Source organism: Myotis myotis, unplaced genomic scaffold, assembly GCF_014108235.1.
Source record: "Myotis myotis isolate mMyoMyo1 unplaced genomic scaffold, mMyoMyo1.p scaffold_m19_p_10, whole genome shotgun sequence".
In the NCBI taxonomy this organism is placed as follows: Eukaryota; Metazoa; Chordata; class Mammalia; order Chiroptera; family Vespertilionidae; genus Myotis; species Myotis myotis.
In genome coordinates this window covers 38688132-38709283 of record NW_023416314.1, presented here as the reverse complement: position 1 = coordinate 38709283, position 21152 = coordinate 38688132, and the positions used below count along the sequence as shown (strand labels likewise).

At 45.8% G+C, this 21152-nt stretch overlaps 1 protein-coding gene across 1 annotated transcript in view; it reads right to left on the bottom strand.

Moving 5' to 3' along the window:
• Positions 1-1568: 1568 nt before the first annotated feature.
• XRRA1 (X-ray radiation resistance associated 1) overlaps positions 1569-21152 on the bottom strand; it is a 55494-nt gene continuing 35910 nt past the window's right edge. Inside the window, exons 14-20 of the mRNA XM_036324975.1 lie at positions 10240-10333; positions 9390-9505; positions 6100-6441; positions 3617-3818; positions 2779-2894; positions 2466-2565; positions 1569-2042 (exon numbers count right to left, since the gene is read on the bottom strand). Coding sequence (XP_036180868.1) covers positions 1801-2042; positions 2466-2565; positions 2779-2894; positions 3617-3818; positions 6100-6441; positions 9390-9505; positions 10240-10333 — 1212 coding nt within the window. The 3' untranslated portion in view covers positions 1569-1800. The remainder of the gene's footprint in view (positions 2043-2465; positions 2566-2778; positions 2895-3616; positions 3819-6099; positions 6442-9389; positions 9506-10239; positions 10334-21152) is intronic.

The following is a 21152-nucleotide window of genomic DNA, read 5'->3' as shown; positions in this document are numbered from 1 at the left end:
TTCTCTCTCATCATTGACGTTTCTATTTCTATATCTTTCTTCCTTCCTCTCTGAAATCAATAAAAATATATTTTAAAAAAAAGAATAAGCAAAAGGCAAACTCTGTATAAAAATATCCGATTCAGAAAAGGGATATACTCTTGGCCAAAAAAGCAGAGCTAGGACAACTGAGGGCTTAGGCAGACAGCTTAGCCCAATGGCTAGAATTGTCCTACAGATTTCCCAACAAAGGAGATGATGGGCTCCCTGTCACTAGATGTGCAGGCAGGAGCTGAATGATCTGCGTGGTGTTTGCAAAAGGCTCCCTGCCTTGAGGTTGGCTAGGATGTTCCCAGGAGCTGTTCAGGCCCGAGACCCTATGGTTTGATAGTGTTGCTGGCTGAAGGGAGCAGTCCAGTTATCCAGAACTGGAGCTTAGCCAGGTTTGGTGTGAATGATGGGGTGATTCTCCCTCCTGACATTAGGGGAAGGGTGGTTTTGGGCCCCAGGAGGTCTAAGGTGGTGAGTCAGCACATGTTCCTGCACAGGAGTGCTGCTATGGGTAACACCTGTATTACCTGTATCTGCCCAGGTGCCTGTGTGAATGAGGGAGATATGACTGACTTTGAACTTGACATGAATGAGAACGTATCTGGTATGGTGAGACTGGTTGAGTATGATAGGATGCAAATATTCTATGTCCTAATAGAATCTCACACTTAAAATACAGCATATACTCTGTGCTTCTCTTGTCAGCTGTGGCTACGAGACTATATTTCTATCATCACTGTAATTACAACTTAGGTTGTGGAAGTTTGTATCTCACTGAGGATCCTTAATTCTTGTGCCACTGCTTCCTGGACCCTGGGAACTGCAGCCTGCTCTTCAGGTCTGAATTACAGGCACTTCCAGGGGAATAGCCTTAGGAGCAACGGTTGCCAGGTGACACCCAGCATCTACCTCAAATGCACATCTCGGGAATGCAGCCCCAGTGGCCTTCTCCAGATCCTCCTCTGTAGCAGGTGCTGCCTACTGGGCACTCACAAGAACAGGACAATCCCACCAGCTGCGTTGGCCAGAACTAGTTTACTTACATGAGCCCAGGTTGACCTTGCACAGCCCTAGGGTCCATTTTAGAGCCGCAGCCCATCATGCTTACATATGGGACTTCAGTCTGTGCCCTAGATTAGAGTACCTTGGGAAACTCCATGTAGGCCCTCTCCTAAGCTTGTCCCAATTTTATGGCCCGGCTTGTCCCAACCCGATAAGGGAAATTCCCAGCCCTCCTTCCCCCCTTCCCCACGTTTACCCTCACAGTAGAAAAAGCTGCCCAACAGAAAAAGTACTATTTCTGGAGCTTGATGGCCTCAATTTTCCCCCCACCGCCATGCCCCCCAACACACTTTATTGGCTGTGGGTGAGTTAACTTCTCAGAGCATTCGATGCTGTGCTACTTCTCTGCTCCATCAACTTCATTTCCTAGCCTAGCGGTCCACGAAGCTCTGTTGGACACGTGTGACAGGATCTTTCCCCCGTGTGACAGCCAGGCACAGGCTCCAAGAAAGAACGTGGCCTGCCTTGCTCTGGCACCCAGGCTTTATTGCTGCTGGGCCAGGTGCCGGGTCCTGCCGGGCCTGGGAAGGGGAGCTCCGCCCTCGGCAGCCAACCAGCCAGCAAGGCTGGGCTTAGCTCTGAGGCCGGTGCCCAGCCGAGCCAGCCCCAAGGTTCCAGCTCCATCAAGGGAGCGGAGCCCTCAGGGAGGGCAAGAGGCGCAGGGTGAGGGGCACAGGCCGGGTGGCACACATGGCCCTGTATGCAGCTCTAGCCTTTTGAGTCACTGGCTGTGGGCTCCGGGTAGAACTCATCCACGAACTGGAGGAAGCGGCTTAACTTAGGGCCACTAAGGGCCGGGTGGGCCAGGGCCGGCGTCCTGAACACCGACTTCAGTGAGCAGCGCACCATCTCTCGGTAGCGCGCCTGAAACTCCTTCAGCAGCCGCTTGGCCTCCAGGTACTGCTTCTGGTTCACCAGCCGCCGCTCTGTCCGCTGGCGCAGGACAGCTCCTGAAGGAGGGAAGCCAGGAGGGGCAGCAGGCTCACTCTGGGTCTCACCCAGTCCAAGGTGGGGGTGGAGGGTGAGGTGGAAGGGGACTGGATCCAGAGTTCCCAGAAAGTGGGAGGGGGAGAGAGAAGGGTGTTCAGGGGACTAACGGAAAATAGCCTCTCCAGCTTGGGGCATTAGGAAGCCAGCAGTGTCCCCTCCTGATTCTATCTCAAGCCTTAATTCTAGTCTGTCTCCTGCTGTGTGACTTCAGGCAACTCCCTGCCTCACTCAGGCTTGTTTTCCATCTGCACCTGGGAAGGACTGGGGCAGATGCTCCTAAGGGCTCTTCCTGCCCGACACAAGCCCTTTGCCTTAGGCCAGCAGATGAGGAAACCTCTAGCTCTCGGGTTATAGCAGCTGAGGCCTGGGGGCCAGGGTCATACCGAGTGGAGCCTCTGTGATGTTCCGGGAGTCCCGTATGCGAGTGAGGATGTCATCCAGCATCTGGGCTCGAGTCTTCCGTGGGAGTGGAACAGGCATCCTCTGGGTTTGACAAAAGGTGAGGGACGAGAGTGTTATCCCAGTCTTATGCTCAGACTTTCCTGGCCTCACCTCCTCACAATATCACAGCCACAGGCAGGGAAGCAGTCGGGGGCTCTGGGGAAGCATGGCCCTTAGCAGGCCTGGAGGTGACAGCCACTGTGTGCCTGTGGGGGCCTGAGGGGGGTTCGTGTGCTCAGTGCAGTGCAGGTTTACCCGTTTCTCCTTGGGAACGTAGTGTTTCTGCGGAGTCCCCAGCTTGGGCCTCGAGGAGGCATACAGGAGTGGGTGCTTCAGCATGTGCTGCAGGGCCTGTGCATTCTTCTGGATTCCTAGGGCAGGAAGGCAAGGTGGAGTCCAGGCACTGCCCCCTCCTCCTACATGCCTCCCCCAATGTTTTCATTCCCCATAGAACAGCGGCCCTGGGTAAAAGGATGTGAAGCCCCACATTTCTCCCTGGTCTGCTGCAGTGTCAGAGGTCAATCATTCACTCAGTGAATGCCAGTCCCCTATGAGCAAAGATCCCAATGGGACAGCAGCATTGGGCTGGGGAAAGGGGCTGGCCCCCGTGTAACCGCCTTAACCGCAGAGGGCTTACACTGCAGGGACTGACACCCAAGAGAGCACAGCCGAGTGCCACTTCCTTTGACAGTGCCAAGACTATCAATGCATCAGTCTGAAACAAGGGGCTCCCTTGCCTCAAACCAAATAGGGAGGACTTTGGATGTTCAATTTGGGGTTTAACTGGGAATCTGGCCAGTCTGAGTGTTTGTTCATCAAACCCTTCCTGGAGAGACTTTTCCAACCAGAGCTGGGCCCAGACTGGCTGGAAGCTCTGAACAGCTGTGGCTCAGTTCAGAGCCTAGCAAGGCCCAGGCCAGGGGTCCTGACATGTGGGGCTCCAAACCAGAATACCCTCAGGGGCTCCTTGACAGACAAGACAGAAGACAGCACCCTGGTCTGGAAAAGAGTCTTGGCACCAGCCTTGGCTTTGCCCTGACTTGACTGGGGCTATGGAGAGGGCCCCTGTCTTGGAGGCATTCTCCTCACATACCCTTTGGCTCAATGAAGTCCGGGTCAGGCTTGGCTGTCAGCAGCTCCTCATAGCCACGGTACTTGCTGGAGTGTGTGGCAGGCGGAGGCCTCCTCTGAGTCTTTTTCACCTCTTTGGGAGTCGGGGATGATGGTGATGGTCTTTGGTCTTTATCCACCTCTGAATCATCCTTGTGGAGGAGGGAGTAAGACATCCCACTCACCTGTGTCCAAAAAGAAAAACACATTCATTCATTCCACTAACATTTATCATCAGCGCTGTGTGTGTCCCCATGCGGGGCCCTGTTAAGGAAAAGAACCAAGACGTGGGTGAGAGGACACAGACAGGAAAATAGAGAGTGATCATGTACCCTACCTAGTAAATGCTGTAACAGAAGGGAGCACAAGGGCTCCAGGTGAGCCCACAGGAAGCCCTAACCCAGCCTGGGGTGACAAGCAGCTTCCTGGAGGAAGTGATGCCTTAGCCTGAACTAAGTCTTAAAGAACCAGGAGAGCCATTCCCTGGCAGGGTTGGAGAGAGGTATGGGCTGCAAGAGATGAGAAAGAAGGACTGTTGCAAGCAAGGCATAGCATGATATAATTATAGCAAGGTGCACAGGTAGGACAGCAAGGTGCATTAGGAGAAACTTAACATTGGTATAGTTGGAGTGCACCATGAAGAGATAGGCAGCTGGGGCAATAATCAAGAAGGACTTTAAATGCCAAGCTGAGGGTGTTTGTTTTGTCTTTGTGGTTTTTTTATCCTCACTGTGATGAATGGCAATGCATTTGAAGGGGCTGAGTGAAACTGAATTCACATTTTAGCCTACCCCAACTGGTTTTATAAGAAACAACTTTATGAAACCTGTATTTCATCTAAGGATGTAGTTATACCCATTATTAAACTTATGACTTACAGAAAATCTGAATAGACCTATAATAAGCAAAGAGATTGCATTAGTAATTTTAAAATTTCCCACAAAGAAAAACTGAGGACCAAATGGCTTCACTAGTGAATTCTACCAAGTACTTAAGGAAGAATGGATAAGGTAGCAGAAAACACCCCTTGCTCCTCACAGGCGGCCTCCGCAGAGATGATCTCCCTCCTGATTGAAAAACAACAACAGCACACCTGGGTGTCGGACCAGCCCGTTCTGTGTCTCTGCCCCTCCTACCAGTCTCTTCTTTACTTCTCTAGTTGTAGGACTTCCATTCAGCCAGCTTTCAGGCGGTTCTGAATGATGGTTGTTCCGTATTTTAGTTGTAATTCTGATGTGGTTGTGGGAGTCAGCGAGTACAGGCATTTACCTACACTGCCATCTTAGCTCCCTCTATTTTTTTTTTAATGCTTATTTGTTTATACTTTACTCCAAAAATGTTATTATAGTTCATAAAGATACTTTTATACTAGCCCAACCAATGTGGCTCAGCGGTTCAGCACTGACCCAGGAACCAAGAGTCACGGTTTAATTCTCCGTCAGGGCACATGACCGGGTTGTGGGCTCAATCCCCAGTAGGGAGCAGGCAGGAGGCAGCAGATTGATGATGTTTCTCTCTAATCGATGTGTCTATCTCTCTATCCTTCTCCCTTCCTCTCTCTCTCTGAAAATCAATAAAAAAATATTTTTAAAAATATACTTTTATACTGTATGAATATGTATGCTGCTACAAGTCCTCTGTGGAGTAAGAAATGGATGGATAGAGAATTAGACATAACCATGTGGACAGGTGTTCATCTTGGAAAGATCTGGCAGGTTGGAGGGGCAAGACTAGAAGTGGGGAGGGCAATGGTACAATAATAAAGTTTAAGGGGGCCCTGCCAACTCTTCCAGCCACATATTTCCCCTTTCCTACAGGGAACCCTTCTGTTGCTCCTGTATATACCATTTTAATTTCCTTCCTCTGTATCCGGCTTCGTGCTGCCCTTGCTGCCCACGTCCTCACTATGTTAACTCCTACTCAGCTTGCAAAGCTCATCTCATTTGAACCTCTTCTGGGAAGCCTGCCCCCCTGGTCTGGGACAGAGGCACCCCTCTTCCTCTAGGCTTCCAGCTCCTGGGTTTCTCACTCTCAACATTGATTGTGTGCATTGTTCCTGTCCATCTCCCCCATTAGACTAAGGGCATCTCAAGGGCAGGGCCATGTCTCATCTATTTGTATTCTCAGGATTCAGAGGCATCAGAAGTGAGGTGACCTTAAGCAGATAGGGCAGAGGCAGCAGCAACCCTTCCTAAAAACTGTTCAGAACCGCATCCTAACCAGACCCCAGGTGCTGTCTCTACCACAGTACTGTGATTGTCCCCACAGTACCATGACTTGTCCCACGGGTGTCCCTACCAGTAGCCATGGATTAGTCACTGGCAGGCCCTGCTAGGTGTTGCCTTCTGGTTTCCAGACCCGCCATGTGCTTGCTTCCAGCTGCCTATAGCGGTCCAGCCATCTAAGGGCTGCACAGGAACCTGTGGGAACTGGGAACGAGTGGCAGGGGCAGGTGGATCCAGGCACCTGCGTCAGGAAGATGGACTCTGTGCTCTTGGTATCCTCATCTGATGGGTGCTCTGGGCTGATGTGGCCAGCAGTGTCACTCGGGCGAGACGTGGTCTCTTCAGTGTGCACGGTGGAGTCAGAGCAGATGGGAGGAAGTGGCACGAAGGGCCGGCGGTGCAGGGAAAGGCCCTCCATGCCCTCAATGGCCATCGCCGGCTTCACAGGAGAGTCTTTGGCAATCGGCAGCCCTTCGAGCAGCTGTAACTCCAACGTATCCTCCGAGGGAGACTCCATTGTGCTATCAGGTGGCTGATGGAGCACCAGTGGCTGCTTTGGCACCTTTGGAACCTGGGTTTGCACCTGTCATGGGAGAAGGGCTGTATTGGTTTGCTTTCTAATTGGAATCTCTCCCCTGGACCTCACCAGCCTAAGACCACTTGGTGCCATGATCGGAGCACTGGATGAGGGCTCATAGGGGGAGGGCAGGAGCAAAATCACACTTACTGGGCACCTACGATGTGCCCTCTGCCTGACATACCTCACAACCACCCAGCGAATATTTATCCTCATTTTATAGATGAGGAAATGGGCTCAGAGAGGTAAAGTGACTTCCAGCATCACAGAGTTATTCGGGGACAGAGCTTGCTCTGGGCGCCAGGTCTCATTATAAACCCCTGACCACACTGCTATGGCCTTCAGGAGCCTTTGCTTCTGTCCAAGGTTTAACATAGTTCCCTTGACTTTCCTCAGGGACTCTTAGGAGGGCAAGGGGGAGATGGTCCTGCTTTTCTGGAAGTCAGAAGCACCAGGCCTGTTCAGGATGCTGCTCCCTGTACCTTATATAAAGATCCATAAGGTAGCCCAGCTGGCGTGGCTCAGCGGTTTACCTATGAAGCAGGAGGTCACGGTTCAATTCCCAGTCAGGGCACATGCCGATCAATGATTCTCTCTCATCATTGATGTTCCTATCTCTCTCTCTCTCTCCCTTCCTCTCTGAAATCAATAAAAAATATATTTATAAATAAAAAAGATCCCTAGGCAAATCTCGCTAGGGTTCAGGACCAAGGAAATAACGTCTTTCCTGCTGAACTGCTCAGCTTCCTTCATTAGCAAAAGCCCGTCATCCTCCCTCCCTCCTCCTTCACCTCAGCTGCCAGGAGGGAGCCATGTGCTCCGTTTCCCTCCGCGGGGCTTAGTTCTTCCTCCCCTCCCAAGTTATATGAGGGGTTGATTTTATGTTTAGTCGAAGGCATTTGGTCCACTTAGATCTGTACTTTGACAGACAAGGTAGGGGAATGGGAAGATCCTAAGCACTGTGTTTAGAACAACATGGGTTGGATGCAGTCCTGGCCTTTGAGCTTCCAGCTCCTCCTCGGGAAATGGGAGAACAATCCCCGCCCTGCCTGTGCTGCAGAGTTAGCCCAAATGAGGTGACGTATGCAAGCGTACCAACAAACTACGAAGTGTGAGGACAGTGTTTAAAAAACAATGTTTCCTTTTTGAAAACATGTAAAACTTTAGTGTTTAGACTTGAAGCCTAAGGACCCGGGGTCTTTTTTCAGAACCCCTGCTGCAGCGCTCACCACACCCAGGGTCAACACGTGCTGCTGGCAGGAAAGGGGCAGCAGGCATTCCCATCTCACAGGTCTGTGCTGGGTGGTGGGGTGGGGGTAGGGGGGAGAGACGCTCTTTGTCTGGCAGCCACCACTTTCCCAAATCCAGGAAAGACCGGATAATGTAATTGGTCAGAGGTTGACAGTCACTGGACCCTATGTCCCTGGTGAGCTGGATTGGCCGAGGGCAGGCTGTTTTGTCTTCCATTTGTGTCTCACACGCCAAGAGCTCATACAGCGTCTTGGTTACATGTTGGGTGGGTCTGGGCCTGCTCATTTCCCCAAGTTCTGTCCATGCCTAGCCCTGAGGGAGCGCCAGCAGTCTTTGTCCACGGAACTGATTGAGTAAAAGGCCTAGAGTCTGCTGTGTACATCAGCCCATCTCTGTGAGCACATTGGGGCATATAGACATCTCCAATCCAGCTAAAGGCCTAGCCACACTCTCCAGGCTTGTCTGCACTGGAAGTTAGATGGTGCTTGCACAGTTTTACAAAGCACTGATTTGCTTCTCATTTGGCCACGGGATTTGTGTTTATTCTCTATCAGTCGGAACCTTAGAGGTTCCTCTGGACCTGAACACTCACTTAACAAGTATATTATTTCACCTCTCTGAGCCTGCTTCCCTGTGTGCTGGGAGGATTATGGGACAGCACACGTGGAAGTGCTCAGCAGAGTTCTGGGCATGGGTGCTCTGTACATGGGAGAGAGGACTGTGTAGTTAGCATTGGGCTCACTCTGAGTCTGCCTGTCCCCAGCTGCTGATGGGGAAGGAGGCAGTACAATCCTTTGAGGAGGCAACGGACAAGGGTAAGGTGATAGAAACCCTTTGAATTCCTTTTTCTAGTTTCAAATGCTACTCTGGTCTGATGAAGGCTCCAGACAAGAAAGAGCTTGGCTGAACAGAGGCAGGCTGTAGCGCGGTGGCAATGGTAAAACTGTACTTAACTTTTGGTACCAGCAACCCCTAGTCCAGCTTTCGGCTATAGGAAGACGCAAGTTCAAGGACGGAGGAGCATTTCACAGAAATCTCTGAAATCCATCAGATGAAAGAGGGATTTAGTTTACTTTATGGCATCCCAGAAGGCAAGTCTAAGACCACTGGCTGGGGAAAGTACAGAGAGAGCCGACTGCTCTCAGCATAAGGAAATGCTTCTTAACATGCAGGCAGGAGGTGTGTGTTCTGGGCCTGGCACAGCCTTCATGACTGCCACAGGTGTCTGTAACTTGCATTGGTATGGGGTTGGGAGTTTATCGTGTATTTTTGTATCTGTTGCTTCATCCAGTCCCCTCAGCAGCTCTGAGAGGTTTTAGAGTTGAGAAGCTGAAGCTCAGAGAGTGAAACTCTTGCCCAAGTTCAGAAGTGATGGGGCCAGGCTCATACCTGGGTCTTCTGATTCTCCCCACATCTTCACAGCTCCTTCTCTGGGCCTCAGTTTCTCTGTAAAATTAGGGGGCCAGATTCAATGACCTGCAAGGCTCCTCCTGACTCTGCCTTTGGGTCTCTCTGACTCTCACTCCTCCTGGGTTTATCTGTATTAATAGAGCAAGGAAAGGAGAAGGCACTGCTGCTGCTACAAACCTGCTGGAGGGACTCGGGCATTGTGGGGAGTGCAGCTCTACTGCCAGGTTAGTCCGAGTACACTGACATAGGCTCCTCTCCTTCTGGGGTAGGGGGTCCCACCTTGGAAGCCTTACCTTCCTTGAGGCCTTCCGAGGCATAAAAATATGATGCTTAGCCTTTGTTGTCTTCCTTCGAATTAAGTGGATTCCCAGCCGCTCCTGGAGAAAGCTTTTTAGCAGAGGAGGGACCCCTGGGCCATGATGGGAAAATAAGACCACAGTTAGCTAACCGTTACTGGGGCTTGCTATGTGCCAGGCACTGTTCAAATGGCTGCACATATATTAACTTATTTAATTCTCACACCAACCCTAGGAGGCAGGTACCCATATTATTTCCATTCGATAGGTGAGGAAACTGAGGCACAGAGAGGTTAAGGAATTTGCCCAACGCAACAAAGACAGTGTGGAGCAAGGATTAGAACTCCACTGTTGTCACTCCAGGGCCCAGGATTCCAAAGTGCCTTCAGCTGCCTCAACGTGGGCAGTGCATTCCACTGCTGACACAGCATCCACTGCATTCAGTGTGCTCTGGGAGCGGACAGCCCAGGACCTGCGCCCTCCCCAACTGGTAGATGAAGTCACAACAGACCTGTTCCACAAAGCAGGGTGTTGCTTAAATAGCTCATGCCAGGTCTAGATAATTCTGCAACCCATTCCCAACTATGCCTCTTTCATGCTGTGTGACCTTGGGTAGGTCATGAACCTCTCTGATTCTCAGTTTCCTCCACTGTGCACAGGGACAGTAATGCCTGCCTCACAGGGTTGCTGTCAGGATGACAGGTACTCAGCAGTGTCTGATGTTTTCTCCATCCCTCTGTCCACCCATGATGGAGAGCAGAGCCCGGGGCTTGGCATCAATGATGTGGGAATGAGGGTGCCCACTATGCTTCCAACAGGTTGGAGGGAAGCTTTGCATCCACCATACCTCGTCTGCGGGCCACTAGAGGGTTGTTATGAAAGACGAGCTCACAGAGAGATGGGAAGAGAGCTACTGGCAGGATGGCATCTTCCTTTGCAATCTGTGAGGCATGCAGGAGAGAGCATCAGATCAACACCATCCCTCACCTCTGCCAAGTGCCTCCGGGCCCACACTGCAGGGTTACATGCTTGCTAGGATTGGGGTGCGGATGGGGTGATGCTGCTGTAGATGGAACTCATGCTGAGCAGCCTCTGATCCCTGTAATTTCACCTGCTCAAACCCAGAACACCTTGCCCTTTCTGTCCAAAACTCATCATCACTGTTTTATGGTTGAAAGTTAAGAATTTTTCTCCCTTCTCCAATCTGGTTATGTAGCCTAGACCAAATATTGAGGATGTTGGTGACAAAATAATAACAAACACATATAGCACTTGTCTTGCAAGGAATCTGGAAGGTAGGCAGGGCATTGACTTTGACTTCAGTATACAATTTGTCTGACACTTCATCTTCCTCAAAGCTACCTCTACACACCCTCTTAACAGCAATCCTGATGGCATTTTTCACTGAGGCCTGTTCTGGGTACTAATTTGTGGAGGGAGGTCAGGGAACCCACCTATCTAAGGGATAAGCAGAGCCCATGGTAAGGGAGACCTCCTGGCTGTCTGAGCCCAGAGGCCGCTCCATTGCTATGAGGCCAGCCTCTGAAGGGCAAAAAATACACAATTCTTGTTGAGCAGAGTGTCTGGAACATCTGGGGATAACCGTAGGGAGGCATCTATTAGCAATAGAACAGTATCAGAGCCATCAGTATCACAGGGCCCAGAAGTGGGGTCATGACCTTTCAGATGCCTGGATACACCGAAAGCTGTGAGGTCAGATTTGGGACCCACAGAAGGTGCTAAGATCTAAGGGCTGTAAGGAGGAGGGAACTTCAGTTTGGCTTCCTCTGTAGCTTCACTGGGTAGCACTACATACCCAATGGGCAACTAAACCGGTCATTGTCTTTCATTTTTGTTCACTCAAATATTTACTGAATGCATACATGTGCCAAGCACTGGGTTGGGAATGAGTAAAAGAGAAATAACTCCTGTCATCATGGGGGACTGCCTAGTGGGAAGCAAGCATGGAAGAACCAGTAACATAAAAGAGAGTAGACTTATAATTCTGATTAGTGCCATAAAAGAGAAGCATATGAAGTACTAGGGTGATGTGACCTAGTGACTAGTGAGGGAGATACAGTGGCCCTGAGATCTGAAGGGTGGGTAGACGGTAATTAGTGAACGCAGTGGGGGATAAAGTATGTGGCAGAGAAACCTCTGTGTTAACAATTATCATTTCCTCTACTTTCTGGGCACACAGCTAGACTGCCTCCCAGGCAGCCAGATGTGGTCATATGACTCAGTTCTAGCCAATGCACTCTCAGTGGAAGTGATAAATGCCATTTCCAGGTATGGACTGTTCAAAACCTCCTGCTTGTCCTCTATACCTCTCAATCACCTATCCACCAGATGCCTAGGATCCAATAAAGTACTGTTATGGCCCATGGGATGCCAGAGTCAGAGCCAGAGCCGAGGGACCTGGTCTCTGAATGATCACCAGCCAACCAGGAATATCCACAGTGGAGTTTGTAAAAGCAAGAAAGAAACTATTGTGTTCAGTCATTGAGATTTTAAAAAGTTTGTTGAAGCAGCTGGTATTACTTACTCTGATTAATGCAGAAAGAAAGTGCTCCATGCAAAGAGAACAATGTGTAAAAGGCCTAATAGCAAGAAGGAGAAATGCCTTTGGGGGGATTTAAAGAAAGTAGTGTGACTAAAGCAGAGAAAAGGGTGCTTCTGCAAAATGAGGCCAATGATGCAAGTATGAGCCAGACTGAAGCTATTTAAGGAGTTTGGGCCCTGGGGAACCCATTAAATGAATTTTTAGAAATATGAGGACCTAAATTTGACAAGACTTGGTAATGGAGGAGATATGGTAGGGAGGAGCGATGTAAAGGAGAGAGAAGTATAAGGATGACAACCAGGTTTTGGCTTGAGTAACGGGGAGGATGGTGGAGCTATTCCTTAAGATACGGAATAACGAAAGAACATCAGATTTGAAGGGAAAGATCATCAATGCATTTGAATACATGTACTTTGGAGGTACCTTTGAGACCCTGGTTTGGAGTACAGAGGAATGGTCCATATGGGAGTTATAAATTTGTGAGTCAATGAGCCAATGGGTATGTGAAGCCACCCCTAGGAAGAGAGTACTGAGTGAGAGAAGAAAAGGAACTAGGGGTGGGCTTTGATCATCTAGACAGTGGTTCTCAACCTTCTGGCCCTTTAAATACAGTTCCTCATGTTGTGACCCAACCATAAAATTATTTTCGTTGCTACTTCATAACTGTAATGTTATGAATTGTAATGTAAATATCTGATATGCAGGATGGTTTTAGGCGACCCCTGTGAAAGGGTTGTTCGACCGCCAAAGGGGTCGCAACCCACAGGTTGAGATCTTGACCATGGATGGCAAACCTTTTCAGTCAAGAGCCAAGCAATCACTGTTTTAGGTTTTGCAGGTCGTAACGATTCATCTTTGCTGTTGTAGCACAAAAGCAGCCATTGACAATTAATAAACAAATAAGTGTGTGACTCTTCCAACAAAACTGTACTAGTATACTCTAAAATTTGAACTTTCTATAATTTTAATGTCATGATGTATTATCCTTCTTTTGATTTTTCACAATCATTTAAAAATGTAAGAATCACTTTTAGTTGAAACTAATATAATATTGTATGTCAAACTGTAATTATTTAAAGTAAAAAAGTTGAAAGTGATTATTTTATTTTTGACACAAAAATTACTAGATTTCTGAGTGAATGTTATGAGCGCAAGTTTCCATTTGAAGGCAAAATTGGTTTTAAAATTTGTATCTTCAGCATGTTGAATGTTAATTTCAACACAGGTAGCTCAGTATTCTTTGGTATGATCAAAACAACATTAATTCATCTAACAAACTTACTGAGTATCTATCATGTATCAAGTGCTATTCTAGATGATAGGGATATAGTTGTAAGTAAAACAGAGTTTTAGATCTAAAAAAAACCAAAAAACCACCCTGCCCTACATTCTGGCAGTAGACAACTGGTAGTAGACAAAAATATATGTATGTTAGGTTGTTACTGCATAAAGGAAAATATCACTTAAAATCTCAAGTGAGAAAAAAACACCTGAATAACTTACATCATAAGTTTTCTTGAGTCCAACAGAGAGCTAAGGTCTCAGGGCAATCAAGTGGCCAGAAATCTAAAGTTAGATGGGCAGCTTGAAGGAGAGATGGGACATAGACAGTGGCTTACTTGCAGCAGAATACGAGAGCCATACAAGCATTTAAGAAGAAATCAGCTAGAGCTGCACGCAGCCCACACCCATCCGAGGAGCGGAAGCCACGTGAGCAGCCCACCCCCATCTGAGGAACAGCAGCCCTGCAAGCAACCTGCCCCTGTCCAAGGAGCTGCAGCTGCGCGGAGTCTGCTCCTGTCCAAGGAGCAGCAGCTGTGCGAGCAGCCCGACCCCATTTGAGGAGCAGCAGTCGCACAAGCAGCCTGCCCCGTATGAGGAGGAGCAGCTGAGCGAGCAGCCCACCCCCATCCAAATAGCAGCAGCCACATGTAGTTCGCCCCCGTCCAAGAAGCAGCAGCCTTGTGAGCAGCCCGCCCCCATCTGGGGAGCAGCAGCTGTGTAAGCAGCCTGCCCCCGCCAGCCAGAGGAGTCACCATTACTGTGAGCAGTGCCCACAAGAGGAGCTGCCGCCAACTGAGGAGCAGCCACAGCTATAACCACCTGAGGAGCAGCCACTGCCCAAGGAGCAGCCCCTGCATGACTCAACACCTAGATCCTCCAGTGAAAGCAAAAATGGGGAGACAAAGAAACCCCCAAAGGAAAGAAAAGGAGAAAAATGGCAGAAAAGCAGCTAAGTGAAACAGAGGCATGCAATATGCCAGAAAAAGAATTCAGCATAAGGGTCATACAGTTCATAAACTGGATGGATAAAAAAAATCAACAACTTATGTAAGAATCAAGAAGAAATCAAGAGTGATATAGCTGCAATAAAAAAAAGAGCATGGAAAGTTTCAACAGTAGACTAGGAGAAGCAGAGGACCAAATTAGCGAATTAGAAGACAAGGAAGCAAAACACACCCAAACTGAACTGCAATTGGAGAAAAAAATTAAAAGACAGGAGGAGAGCCTAAGGGAGCTTTGGGACAACATGAAACGAAGCAACATATGGATAATAGGGGTGCCAGAATGACAGGAAGAGGAACAAGGTTTAGAAAATCTATTTGAAGAAATAATGTCAGAAAACTTCCCTGATATGGGGAAGAAAAAAGTCACACAAGCACAGAGAGTCCCAACAAGATGAACCCAAAAAGACCCACACCAAGACACATCATAATTATGATGGCAAATGTTCAGGACAAAGAGAGAATCTTAAAGGCTGCAAGAGAGAAACAGAAAGTTACATACAAGAATCTCCCATTAGATTATCAAATGATTTCTCAACAGAAACACATCAGGCCAGAAAGGAATGGAAGGAAATTTACAAAGTGATGCAAAGCAAGGGACTGAATCCAAGAATACTCTATCCAGCAAGGCTATCATTCAAAATTGAAGGGGAAATAAGGAGCTTCACAGACAAAAAAAAAGGCTACGGGAGTTTATCACTACCAGCAATGCAAGAAATGCTAAAGAAACTGGTGTAAAAAGAAGAAATAAAAAGGGAAGAAGGAACAGGCACAAAAATATAAAAATGGCTACAAACAAGTACCTATCAGTAATAACTTTAAACATAAATGAACTAAATGCTCCAATCAAAAGACATTGAGTGGCTTAATGAATAAAAAAAACATGACCCATATATATACTGTCTACAAGAGATCCAAATCAGAACAAGGGACTCACAAAGACTGAAAGTGAAGGGATGGAAAAATATCTGTCAGGCAAATGGAAATGAAAAAAAAAAAAAAAAAAAGCTGGGGTAGCAATACTTATATCTGACAAAAATAGACCTCAAAATGAAGGCCATAACAAGAGATAAAGAAGGCTACTTCATAATACTAAAGGGATCGATACAACAAGAGGATATAACCCTGATAAACATATGCACCCAATGCAGGAGCACCCAAATACATAAAAAAATTACTGGAAGATATCAAGAGAGAGGTCAACAACAAAACAATCATAGTAGGGGACTTAAATAGCCCACTGACATCACTGGATAAATCCTCGACAAAAAATCAGCAAAGAAACAGCAATCCTAAATGACTCACTAGATCAGATGGACTTAATTGACATCTTCAGAACATTTCACCCCAAAGCCAAGGAATATACATTCTTCTCAAGTGCACATGGGGCATTTTCAAAGATAGACCACATATTGGGTCACAAGCAAAGTTTCTCCAAATTTAAGATTGAAATCATATCAATTATCTTCTCAGACCACAATGGCATAATATTAGAAATAAACTACTATAAAAACAATCAAAAAAATTCAAACACTTGGAAGCTGAATAGCATGCTATTAAACAGTGATTGGGTTACCAAAGAGATCAAAGAAGAAATTAAAAACATCCTGGGAATGAATGACAATGAAAACACAACAATCCAAAATCTATGGTAAACAGTGAAAGCAGTCCTGAGAGGGAAATTTATAACTCTACAGGCCTACCTCAAAAACAAACAAACAAACAAAAAACCAAACAAACAAGAAAAAATGGTAATAAATCATCTAACTCTACAACTTAAAGAATTAGAAAGAGAGCAACGAGAAAAGCCCAGAGTGAGCAGAAGGAAGGAGGTATAAAAATCAGAGCAGAAATAAATAACATAGAGACCAAAAAAACAATACAAAAGATCAATGAAACCAAGAGCTGGTTCTTTGAAAGGATAAACAAGATTGATGAACCTCTAGCCAGGCTCACCATGAAGCAAAGAGAAAGGACCCAAATAAACAAAATCAGAAATGAAAGTGGTGAAGTAACAATAAATCCCACAGAAATACAAAGGATTGTTAAAAAATACTATGAACAACTCTATTCCAACAAACTGGACAACCTGGAGGAAATGGATATATTCCTAGAAAAATACAACCTTCCAAAACTCAATTAGGAGGAATCTAAAAATCTCAATAGGCTGATAACTATGGGGGAAATTGAAGCAATCATCAAAAAACTTCCAACAAACAAAAGCCTGGGGTCAGATGGCTTCACAGGGGGAGTTTTACCAAACAGTCAAAGAAGAACTAAAACCTATCCTCCTCAGACTATTCAAAAAATTCAAGAGGAAGGAACACTTCCAAGCTCATTCTATGAAGCCAACATTACCCTAATACCAAAACCAGACAAAGATGACACAATGAAAGAGAATTACAGGCCAATATCCCTCATGAACATACATGCCAAAATCCTCAACAAAATTCTAGCAAATGGGATCCAGCATTATATCAGAAAGATCATGTACCATGACCAAGTAGGATTTATCCCGGGGATGCAAGGATGGTACAATATCCGCAAATCAACAAATGTGATACATCACATAAACAAATTGAGAGATAAAAATCACATAATCATATCAACTGATGCAAAAAAAGCATTTGACAAAATCCGACACCCTTTCTTGATAAAAACCCTCAGCAAAATGGAAGTAGAGGGATCATACCTCAACATAATAAAAGCCTTATATGACAAACTTACAGCCAACATCATATTCAATGGGCAAAAACTAAAACCATTTCACCTAAGAACAGGACAAGACAAGGATGCCCACTTTCACCACTCCTGTTCGACAAAGTACTGGGAAGTGCTAGCAATAGCAATTAGTCAAGAAGAAGAAATAAAAGGCATCCACATTGGAAAAGAAAACATAAAACTGTCATTCCCAGTGACATGATACTGTACATAGAAAACACTTAAGACTCCATCAAAAAATTATTAGACTTAATAAATGAATTCGGCAATGTAGCAGGATACAAAATTAATGCCAAGAAATCTATGGCATTTTTATATACCAATAGTGAACTTACAGAAAGAGAGATTAAAAAACAATCCCATATACCATCACACCAAAAAAATTAAGATACCTAGGAATAAACTTAACTAAGGAGGTAAAAGACCTGTACTCGGAAAACTACAGGACACTGAAAAAAGAGATAGAAGTAGACATAAATAGATGGAAGAACATACCGTGTTCATGGATTGGTAGAATCAACATCATTAAAATGTCCATACTACCCAAAGCAATCTATATATTCAATGCACTCCCCATTAAAATACCAATGGCATATTTCACAGACCTAGAACAAACTCTCCAAAAATTCATCTGGAATAAAAAAAAGACCCCAAATAGCTGCAGCAATCCTGAGAAAGAAGAACAAAGTAGGTGAGATCTCAATACCAGTTATCAAGCTGTATTACAAAGCCACTGTTCTCAAAACTGCCTGGTACTGGCACAAGAACAGACTTATAGACCAATGGAATAGAATAAAGAGCCCAGAAATTGACCCAAACCTCTATGCTCAATTAATATTTGACAAAGGAGGCAAGAACATACAATGGAGTCAAGACAGCCTCTTCAATAAATGGTGTTGGGAAAATTGGACAGATACATGCAAAAAAAATGAAACTAGACCACCAACTTACACCATACACAAAAATAAACTCAAAATGGATAAAGGGCTTAAACCTAAGATGGGAAACCATAAAAATATTAGAGGAATCCACAGGCAACGAAATCGCAAACATATGCCGAAGCCATATCTTCACTGATACAGTCCTAGGGCAATGGAAACTAAAGAGAAAATAAACAAATGGGACTACATCAAAATAAAAAGCTTCTGTATAGCAAAAGAAACCATGAACAAAACAACAAGAAAACCCACGGCATGGGAGAACATATTTGCCAATGATATCTCTGATAAATGTTTAATCTCCAACATTAACAGGGAACTCATACAACTTAACAAAAGGAAGATAAACAACCCAATCAAAAAAATGGGCAACATACCTAAATAGATACTTTTCAAAAGAGGGCATAAGGAAGGCCAAGAGACATATGAAACATGCTCAAAGTCATTAATCATCTGAGAGATGCAAATCAAAATGACAATGCGGTACCATTGCACACCTGTCAGAATGGCTATCATCAACAAATCAACAAATGACAAGTGCTGGCGAGGATGCGGAGAAAAAGGAACCCTCATGCACTGCTGGTGGGAATGCAGACTGGTGCAGCCACTGTGGAGAACACTATGGAGTTTCCTCAAAAAACTAAAAATGGAACTCCTATTTGACCCAGTGATACCACTTCTAGGAATAGTAGTATATCCCAAGAAACTAGAAACACCAATCAGAAAGGATATGTACACCCCTATGGTCATAGCAGCACAATTCACCATAGCTAAGATTTGGAAACAGCCTAAGTGCCAATCAGCAGATGAGTAGATTAGAAAACTGTGGTACATCTACACAATGGAATACTTTACTGCGGTAAAAAAGAAGGAATTCTTTTTTTCTTTCTTTCTTTTTTTTTTATTATTAGTTAAGGTATTACAAATGTGTCCTCATCCCCCCCATTAACCCCCAACCTCCCTCCCCCCCACCCCGCACACTCACAATTCATCCCCCTGTTGTCCATGTCCATTGGTTTGGCTTATATACATGTATACAAGTCAAAAAGAAGGAATTATTACCATTTGCAACAGCATGGATAGAACTGGAATGCTAAGCGAAATAAGCCAGTCAGAGAAACATAAATATCACATGATCTCACTCATTTGTGGAATATAATGAACAACATAAACTGATGAACAAAAACAGATCCAGAGACAGAGAAGCATCGATCAGGTGCTCAAAACTCAAAGGGAAGGTAAGGGAGGGTGGGGGTAAGAGGGAGAGATCAACCAAAGGACTTGTATGCATGCAAATAAGCCTAATCAATGGACACAGACACCAGGGGGTTGAGGGCATGAGTAGGGGGTGGGGGGAGGCAATGGGGGGATAAGGACACATATGTAATACCTTAATCAATAAAGAAAATAAATAAATAAAAAATAAAAAAAGAAAGCAAAAAAAAAAAAAGAAATCAGCTAAAATTTTTAATGACTTGCTAAAGGCCAAGTGTGGGCTAGAGTAAGAGAACAGGCTGCAGACACAAGGGGGGTTCACACCCATCTGTGTGTGAAAGACTGAACACCGGAAGGGAGGCTGGAGAACGCCTTCCTCAGGGTGTAGGCCTGGAGGAGTTGAGCAGCTGCCACTGCAGGAAAGGCAGGAATTAGAGGTCTGCTACAGTGAGAGAGGCGTAGGACTACGAGAAAGGCCCATTCTTGAGACCCAGGGACCCAGGGCGTACTTAAGACTGGGGTTGGACCCTTCCTTTGGCCATGTTACCCCTGCTACCACCACACCAGCCAGCACTAAGTAATAAGGAAAACCAGTCTATTGATGGGGAAGGAACAAATGTGTGGATATAAACCCCTCGGGTGTAGGCACCCAGGGAAGGCTGCAAGCTGAGGCCAGAGTGGGAACATAGAAAAAGGCTCAGGCACCCCAGCGAAAACCAGCTAGATGCTGTCTCAAAGAGAAGTGCTTTAAATATAAAACTACTAGTGGCCCGGTGCACGAAATTCGTGCACATTGAAAGGGAATTAATTAGAGGAAATATTTTAATGTTGCTATTTGCCCTTTCTCTATAATAAAAGTGTGAGAGATAAAAGGAAATGAGTACAATGTATATGAAAATAATACATAATTTTATTAATAAATAAATAATAAAATGATATAACAAAAAACTCATGATGTAAAAACAACACTGATGCAAATAATGACTGATAAAGTGACTAAACTTATTCTAATATCTCCCTGTATACCACATTAAGGGCTGGTTGGGGGCGTGACTGGTGACTGACAGGCAGCGGTCGCCCCAGCAGAGCCGGATCTCCCGCGGGAGATCCGGGCTGGAGGGGCGAGTGCTGCGAGAGATCTGGTCTGGCGGGGCGACTGTTGCGGGAGGCGTGACTGATGGCTTACGGGAAGCAGTAGCCCCGCCAGCCCGGATCTCCCGGTGGGAGGGCTGGTTGGGGGCGTGACAGCTGGCGGACCGCCAGGGTCATTCCTGCCAGCCCTGGGTCGGGTCACACAAGGGTCGCCCGCCATCCAGGTCACAGATAGCAGGCCCGGATGGCGGCGGGGCAGGCAGAATGGCTCTGTCTCATCCTGCCTGCAGTATGCAAATTAGCCGCCATCTTTGTTGGCGGTTAACTTTGTTGGCGATTTGCATATCACCCTGATTAGCCAATGGGAAGGGTAGCGGAGTGACACTAATTACCATGTTTCTCTTTTATTAGATAGGGTAGTTTGGTTGATAGTAAAAGGATAGAAAGAGATATACTATACCAATAGTAAGAGTATGCTGTGTATCTCTATTAAAATCAGACAAAATGTACACCAAGACAAGGATGTTATTAGATCCAAAGAGTGACAGTCACAATAATGAAAGGATCAACATATACAGGTATATATAATCATTTTAAATGTATATATACCTGATAGTAGAGCTTCAAAACACATGCAGCAAAGCTGACAAAACTAAAGGGAGAATAAAAACCAAATACACAATCATGACTAGAGATTTTAACACACAGCTCTCCATAACCAATAGAACAACTAGACAAGAAATGGCACAGAAAAGTTCTGAGTATACTACCAACCGCCTTAACTTTCTATATATATATATATATATATATATATGTATGTATATATATATATATATATATATAGAGAGAGAGAGAGAGAGAGAGAACACTACCCCCCAAAACTGCAGAATACACATTTTTTCCTAAATTAACATGGAATGTCCATGAAGATAGAATATAGGGTGGA